At 66.8% G+C, this 8077-nt stretch overlaps 2 protein-coding genes across 2 annotated transcripts in view; both read right to left on the bottom strand.

Annotated features, from left to right (window-relative positions):
• Positions 1-863, bottom strand: part of C1QTNF5 (C1q and TNF related 5) — a 3772-nt gene extending 2909 nt beyond the window's left edge. The window contains exon 1 of the mRNA XM_006020378.3: positions 692-863. The gene's annotated coding sequence lies outside the window, so the exon portion shown is untranslated. The remainder of the gene's footprint in view (positions 1-691) is intronic.
• An 890-nt stretch (positions 864-1753) lies between these two features.
• Positions 1754-8077, bottom strand: part of MFRP (membrane frizzled-related protein) — a 7766-nt gene continuing 1442 nt past the window's right edge. The window contains exons 3-13 of the mRNA XM_025199977.1: positions 7687-7815; positions 7245-7379; positions 6870-7113; positions 6202-6332; positions 5856-5981; positions 5557-5633; positions 5142-5290; positions 4926-5056; positions 3915-4049; positions 3652-3776; positions 1754-3565 (exon numbers count right to left, since the gene is read on the bottom strand). Of these exons, the coding sequence (XP_025055762.1) occupies positions 3341-3565; positions 3652-3776; positions 3915-4049; positions 4926-5056; positions 5142-5290; positions 5557-5633; positions 5856-5981; positions 6202-6332; positions 6870-7113; positions 7245-7379; positions 7687-7815 (1607 nt within the window). The 3' untranslated portion in view covers positions 1754-3340. The remainder of the gene's footprint in view (positions 3566-3651; positions 3777-3914; positions 4050-4925; positions 5057-5141; positions 5291-5556; positions 5634-5855; positions 5982-6201; positions 6333-6869; positions 7114-7244; positions 7380-7686; positions 7816-8077) is intronic.

Consider the following 8077-nt stretch of genomic DNA (forward strand, 5'->3'; position numbering starts at 1 on the left):
GGGGGCTGCAAACGGTGAGGTCTGTGTACTGGGGGGGATGTGTGTGGTACACTGAGTGATGCCAGGGGGGTGAGGTGTGAGCTGCAAGGGGTCTGCGCAAGTTGTGAGCTGTGGGCGTGTGTCGGGTAGGGGGTAGTTTGCTCTGGGTGTGTGCCTGTGGGGTGGGATCTGTGTGTTGGGTTGTGAGCTCTGTGATAGGCTGTGTGTGCGCGTGCATGCATGGGTATGTGTGTGTGTGTGTGTGTGTGCGCGCGCACTGTGCGTGTGAGGATGCTGGCATGGGCCCCGGGACCTGCCCCTGTTTCCTGTCCCTGGGGGGCCTCCGTCCTCGCTGGCTCAACCCACACACACGCACGGCTGCCGGCCAGGTGCGCAGGCCCAGGAGCAGTCACATCAGGGCTGGCGTGCCATGCCCACAGCAAGCACACTGCCAAGCCTGGGGCAGCTGTCCTGCAGGGCTGGCACTCACCCCCCCCCGCTTCTGCCAGGGGGTGGGTGGGTGGGTGGGCAGGGCCAGTATCCCCTCTAGCCCCCCTCCATCCCTGCTTTCCCACACTGCCCCACGCAGCCCTTTCCCCCTGACTGGCTCCCAGCTGACTGGGGTCCCTTGGACCATGGACCCCCTGCATTCAGGGCAGAGGGGAAGCCCCCCACTCCTGCAATAGAGGAAAAGGAAGGAAAATAAACCTGCCTGGACTGTGCCGTGGATGAGTGGCTCCCTGGCAGGTCCTGCTCTCCCCAGCCAGGAGCTGCCCTCCGTGGTGTCCCCACTGGCTGCACTCCCCGCGTCTCCCAGCTCCCGTGCTGCCCGACTCCTCGCTCCCTTCTGGCTCAGATGGTCCTGGAGCTCTTCCTGACCACTTCAGCTGTGACGAAAGCCCTGGGAAAGCTGCCTTCCCCCCCGGCCCCCCTCACCCTCTCCTCCCAGCTCTCCTCCCAGCTCCAGAGGAAACTGGGGAATTTGGGAGCCAAGAGCTACAAGGCCTGGGGAAGGCTCCTAGGGTGTCAGCATAGGCAGCGGGAGGCGGAGGCAGACAGACAGATGGACATTAAGACCCTGGGACAGGGGCCGCAGGGAGCCAGGACTTGAAAAGACACCTTTTCCCAAGGCATCGTCCCTCCACAGCTCTCCCAGACCCAGAGGATGCCCAGACGGGGCCAGGGCAGAAGACGACGCACCGGGCCAAGCTGGGTGCAGCGGGGGATCGACGAGGCCGTGAGCATCACCCCCGCCCCCACGGGAAGCACAGCAGCCTCCGTGCTACATGGAGCCAGGCCTGGCAAGGGGAACCGCGGCGCCTCATTCTTGTGGTTGCCTCTTTGGAAGCAGCGACGGGGCTGGGAACGTGAGCGCTGCACAGGGCGGGGGCGAGCGGCCGGCCGGCCGCCCCGGGGAGCAGGGCTGGCTGGGGCTGGGGCCAGGGCCTCGGCTCCTTCAAAACGTGCTTGCACCTGCTGGGCTGCATGCACATGCCTTTAATGCCACGCATGGTCAATGCCAGGTACTGGCACACGCACTGCATGCTAGCAGTGCACACCCATGCAGGCTCATGTACGCTCACTAGCATACATGGTACACAGTAGCAGTACACCCCCTATGCCCACAACTCTCTAGCAGTTTGCACACTCACTCATACACACATGCTAGCAGCACACCCACACACACACATTGCCTGTAAACACTACCCCCCTTCCTTATACACTCAGGATGCACACCCACCAGCACCAAGCAGGCCCTCCCCTTCCCTCCACAGTACACACACACACACACCATTCACAGCCAACACCCACCACCCGCCCCTGGAGCACTCCCTGCACTTCCCGTCACATCACAGCCAAGCCCCTGGCTGCCAGCCCTGTGCCGCACACCCGCCAACACGGTACAGACACATGAGCCTGACACGCGGCCCCTTGAATGTTGTGCACATGCTCCATGAACTGGCAGCACATGTATTACCCTGCTCATGCACACCCCTGCTAATAGAAAACATATCCCTGCTTGCACACACATCCCCTGGCAATGCACACGCATGGTGCACACACCAGCCCATGGCTCCCACCCTGCTCTCCCCATGCCCTCCCCAGGGAAGGCTTTGCTGGGCCTGGGCTCCTCCCTGCTCTGCAGCAGGCACGCAGGCCCGGTGGCAGCGCCAGCTGTTGTGGTGCCCAGCCCAGGGTCAGCCCGTCCAGGCCTCCAGTGGTTTTTTTCCAAGGTTAGGACGGATGTTGCCTTTGGCCGGCGTGGCTCAGTGGCTTTGAGGCTCCTCCAGGCTGAATGGCCTATGGCTGGGAGACGCGCCAGGGCTCAGCAGCTCCGGCCTTGGCCCTTTCCCATACTCCAGAGCGGAAGCCCCTTGTCCCCCTTCCCCGGCCAGGGTGTGAGATGGGCTCGGAGCTGAGCATCGGTCCCTGGGGACCTGCTACTGGGCCAGGGAGGAGCCAAGGCAGCGCCTGCTGCTTCCCCAGCTCTTGCCAGCCACAGCTTGGCTCTGATCTTGTGCCCCCAGCCAGCAGCCAGGTCTTTGCCCACTCCCTGCCCCCAGCCTGTGATACCCATGCTCCAGGGCCTGGAGCCTTGGGCACCTCGGGGTTCATCCCACCGTGCCCCTATCTACACACTGCACTCCCTCCTCTGTGCCTTGGTTTCCCCAGCTCGGAGGTGGGGGTGCTGGTGGCCCCTGCTCCCCCCCTCCCCTCACATACACGCGTGCTCCAGGCAGTGGTGAGGCCAAGCGTGTTTGCAAGCTGCTCACGCTGTTTATTACCCAAGGCACGAGACATCCCGGGTGAAGGAGACAGCTGCTGCCAGCCACGGGCCCAGGATGTGCCCTGCATTCAGGATTAACCCTCAACCTGCTGCAGTAAGTTTCCTGGCACGCAGGCAGCTCTGGAGAGAAGCACCCATAAAACGGGCAAGGAAAGACACTGGGGAGCCAAAGCCCCTGGGCCCCCAATGCCTTAGGCTGCCCCATGGAGGGGCATGTACTGGCCCAGCCCCCCCGACCCCGGCTGCCCCAGGGAGGTGGAGCAGGGCACAGGGCTGGGCGAGGGCCATTCCCTATGAGGCTTTGACCAGGGACCCTCACCAGCTGCCGTGACTTCATCCTCCCACCTTGGCCCAGAGGCCTACCTTCGCCTCTGCTTTACAGAGGGGGAAACTGAGGCACAGGAGGATCATCATGGCTGGACACATGGGCTGTGGGAAAGCTGGGGTTGGAACCAGATGGCCCATGGGAGGACACAGCCACGATACACCTCCCTGCTGCTGGGCTGGGGGCTCTACCCCCAGGAGCCCAGGTGGGAGCTCCTGCCCTGCTGCAGGGGGGCTGTGCGGGGGGGCTCATGGCTGGACGCACTCCCCGGGGTGGCTGGTGTCTGGCAGGATGCTGCAGTTGATGGGCCAGGCAATGCCCAGGAGGTCAAGGGCCGGCTGGCAGCGCTGCTCAGCTGCCAGGCACACGGGGCGGCAGGGCCGCAGGACCCCCCCGTCGGGTGTACACTGGGGCACGAAGAGCCCGCAGACCAGCAGGCGCAGGGACTGGTAGCAGGACAGCCCTGCCAGGCTCTGCAGGAGAGAGGGACCAGGAGATGCAGCTGGGCAGGGCAGGGCCAGGCCTTTGCCCCCCTGCCCAGCCCCGGTGCCCAGCTCACCTTGTAGCCCTGCAGCACGTCGGCGGCGCCTTGCTGGTCGGGGATGTTCAGCCAGATGTTGGGGAAGGCCGTGGCATTGTAGCTCAGCCCGAGGCACATCTCCACCTGGATCAGCTCACAGGACTCTGGTGGCGCAGGGGCACAGTCAACAGGGGGCAGGTCCAGGTGCACGGGTGCACCGCCCCGCTGACACCTGCCGCGCTCACTCTGTTGCCCCAGCCCCTGGGCTGATGGGTCACATGCACTGGGCACAAGGCACTCACCGACAGGCGGGGGGCGCGTGCTGGTGCAGTTGAGCTCGTCGCTGCCATCAGGACAGCCATGCCAGCCATCACACACCGCCTCGGGCGCCTGGCACTCCCCGTTCCCGCAGGGGAACTCCCAGGGGCTGCACGTCCCTGCAGGGGGTGAGGGGAGAAGGGACGCGGTGAAGGCGCCCCGCACCCGGCCCCTCTGTGCTCACAGGCCCTTGGGACGGGGGGTGCCATGGACCCGAGGGAGTCTGGTGCTTTCAGGGCACTGCAGAGCTGCTGTGGCGCCGTCCCCAGCCCCGAGGGGGACGGGCAGGCTGGGGCTGAGGGGTCATTATGGCAGGGCCTGGCGTCAGGCTGAGGCATGGGAGCGGGGCCATGCAAGGAGACCCGTTCCCACGGGGAGCGGGGAAGGGGGAGCGTGGGAAAGTGCAAGGAGCTCAGGACAGCATCCGGCTGCTCCGGGGACCTGGGGCTTGTTCCCGGCTCTTCCATCCACCCCCCGCTGCCCCAGGCACCATGCACAGGGCAGGCGGGAGGGTGCAGCTCTGGCTACGGCATAGCCCCCCGGCCCCCCCCAGCCTCAGCTCAAACTGGGCAGGAGTGCAGGAGGAGGCACTGGCTCCAGCAGGGTCGGGGGGCAGGAGATACCGAAGCCAGGCCAGAGCTGGGGCTGCGTGGGCTGGCGTGACTTCCCATGGACAGGCCTGCAGCTCCAAGTCAGCAGCGGGAGACACCAGGCTTCCTCCTCTCCCCAGCTGCGAGCCCAGGGGAAACTGAGGCACAAACCAGTTGGGGGGGGGACCCCCCAAGCTCACCCCACAGGCCTGAAGTAGAGCCAGGAACTAAACTGCAATGTCCCAGCCCAGGGAGCTAACCGTGCCACCACGCTTCCTGGCATCCTGGGGCAGGGAGACAGCGGGGCCTAAGGTGACATAGCAAGGGGCTCAGAAGGCCCAGCCGCCCCAGCCCCCCGTGCCCGGGCAGTGGGTGCCCCCATCTCTCCCAAGACCCAGCTCCTACGCTCCGTGGCGTTCCAGGCCTGGTAGGTGGCGAAGAACCCGTCGTCGGCCACCCCGTCATCGGCCACGAACAGGACAGTCATGACGTGGCGTGTCGAGGTCAGGACAGGCGGCAGTCGGGAGCCGCAGAACCTGCCGGGACACGGGCAGTGGGAGCGGCGGGCAGGCAGGGGGCATGGAGGAGACCTCGGGAAGCAGAGGCGGGGAAGGGCCCTACCTGCCCAGCAGGTTGCGGGCACTGGTGCCTGCACCATCGTGCACCTCCACAAAGTCGAAGGAGCAGCCGTCCTGCGCCTCCAGGCTGAAGTTGTGGAAGTGCAAGGTGATGAGGTGGCCCTTGGGCACCGAGATCTGCCACAGGCACAGCTGCAAGAGATTGGGGGGGGTGCAGCTGCTGGGGAGGTGCCGTGGGCACTGCCCACCTCTGGGGGAGTTGCTGGCTGGGCACAAGCCCCCCTCCCCCCATTCCCAGGAGCTCAGGGGGGCTGGGTGGAGATGCTCTCTGCCCCGCTCCCCTCTCCAGGCAGGGGCTGACCCCTGCCTCATGGAGGTGGTTTTCTGGGATGTGAGCTGAGCACCCTGCCTGGGCACCGTGGCTTGGCCTCCCTGCTCACCCCAGGCTCTGCACTCACCTGCTGGTGCGGGTAGGGCCGGGGGTGGTTGGGGGTGGAGATCTGCCCCTCCAGGCTGGTCAGCGCCCCGCCGCACTCTGGAAGGACACAGACAAGCCATGGGGCAGGATAAGCCGTGCACCCTTCACCCCTTTCTGCCAGGGCCCAGGCCAGGCACGGGCATCCAGGCAGCACCCACACATGCAGCATCCCAAGAGCCATGACCCCGGGAGGCAGCGGGTTTGGCCCCCTCCCCTGACCTCCCCAGCTTCACCTGTCCCTAGCCCAGGTGCCAGCAGCCCTGCCCGGCCCACCCGCACCTGGGGGCTTGTGGCTGCAGTTGGCTTCGTCACTGTAGTCTGTGCAGTCGTGGAAGCTGTCGCAGACGGAGGCCAGGGGCAGGCAGCGCCCGGCGTCGCACAGGAACTCGTCCCAGGCGCAGCTCCCTAGGAGATGGGCAGACAGAGCCTGAGGATGCACGGCTCTACCAGAGCCTAGCTGGGCAGGGCAACGGGCCCTGGATACACTGATGACCTCTGGCCAGCGGGGCTCTGCCTGCAGCCAGCACCAGCATCCTCGCCCCAAGCCCCTGCCCCTCCCCAACCCTGCTGTGCCCCTCCAGGCTGCTCCCCCAAGACTCCGGCGCGGGGTGAACCTAGCACTCACTCTCGTTGGGCGCAATGGCACGGTAGCGGGCGCTGAAGCCCCGGGCGCCCACGCTGCCGTCCGACACGAAGGTGACACGGAGCCGGCTGGTGTTGGTGTTGAGCGTGGGGGGGGCCACGCTGCCACAGAACCTGTGGAGGGGGCGCGTGAGCCCAGGGGGTGGGACGCGGGACAAGCCCCGGGCGCCCACGCTGCCGTCCGACACGAAGGTGACACGGAGCCGGCTGGTGTTGGTGTTGAGCGTGGGGGGTGCCACGCTGCCACAGAACCTGTGGAGGGGGCGCGTGAGCCCAGGTGGTGGCACGCGTGACCACCCCCTCCATGCCATCAAGGGGGTACCTGTGGGTGGGCGAATGCAGGGATGCCCCTTCCCCAACCAACATCGGAGGCCCTGCTCATGGCACAGTGGGCCAGAGCGCTGGCAGCAGGTGTGGGACAGGTGTCTCCCTCGCGCCAGGCTGGGCCCCTCCATCCCAGACCAGCGCTGCAGCCTCCCTTGGCTGGTGCCCCTCAGTCCCGACCCACAGCTACTCTAGCCCCTGCCCCTTCTGAGCAGGGTCTGCCCGGGGCCAGGGCTGCTGGGGGGACAAGGTGGCGACGGGCACCAGGGACTCCCCAGAATAGGGCTGGCCGAGAGAGGGGACGGGTCTCTCCCCACCCGGCCCCACCTGACTGCACTGCCCGGGGGAGCACTGGTCCCCGTGCCCTCATCGTCGGGCTCCTCGTAGAGCTCCAGGCGGTCGAAGAGGCAGGTGGCAGTTCCCTCCATGCTGAGCGCCTCCACCTTCAGCTGCACGGCCAGCTCGGGGGGCACCCGGATGTGCCACACGCACAGGGCGTTGGGGGGGTAGGGCGCCGGGTAGTTGGGGGAGCTGAAGGAGCCCTCGCGGCCTCGCAGGGTCCCGCCGCAGGCTGCGGGCAGAAGGGACGCATGGGGAGTTCAGGGCAGAGACCCTGCGGGGGTGCTCACCTCCCAGAGGTGCTGCCTCTCCAGACCCCAGGGCAGCTGGGCATGGGGATGGGGCTGGGCCGCCCAGACTCACCTGGCTCTGGCGTGCCAGCTGTGGGCAGCTTGCTCTGTTCCTGGGGGGGCGGGGAGCTCCGGGGGGCAGGTGGCGTGGTGCTGCTGGCAGGGGGAGCCAGGGAGGGAGAGCTGCCTGGGTGGGGGGACGTCAGCTCTGTGCTGGCAGGACGGTGAGGAGGGGTCAAGCCTGGGGGCACCCAGAGTGCAGGTCTGCTCCCTGGGACTTGTGTGCAGCCTCCTGCAGGTGCCCAAGGCCAGGCAGGGCCTCTCCTCTGCTCTGGGACCCCCCTTCCTTCCCTTCCCCTCCCTAGTCTTCCTGGCCCCAGCTTCAGCCAGGGTGCAGAGGGACAGGGAAGATGTTACCGCAGCCCAAAGCCCCACTGCCCTGGCATCACCCTCCCAGGGTAGGAGCTGTGCAGGGTGGCCCAACAAGGCTGGGCTCCCTGCTCCTAGGCACTCACGGGAGAGGATGAGGCCGAGGAGCAGGGCGAGGAGCAGCAGCAGGAGGACGCTCAGCAGCACCACGCAGAGCCCCGAGAACCTGCAGTCGGGGCGCAGCATCTCCCCCGTCGGGCGCCAGCCCTGCCGGCCTGCGGGAGCCGTGCACGCAGCCCGTCACGGGAGCATTGCTGGGGGGGTCTCCCCCACAATATCAGTGGGTCCAAGCTGGGCCCTGGCTTACGAGCAAAGGATGCCTGGGGCTGGGGGCACAGGGGCACAGCCGGTGGCAGGGCCAATGGTTCACTGTGCCCATGAAGTGTGAGCTCCTCCATGGAGGGCCTACAGACTGGTCTGGCTTGTGACAGAGAAGACCTCCTCGACAGGCAGGGGTAGGCTCAGGGTCCCCTGCTT

Source organism: Alligator sinensis, unplaced genomic scaffold (assembly GCF_000455745.1).
Source record: "Alligator sinensis unplaced genomic scaffold, ASM45574v1 scaffold278_1, whole genome shotgun sequence".
NCBI lineage: Eukaryota > Metazoa > Chordata > Crocodylia > Alligatoridae > Alligator > Alligator sinensis.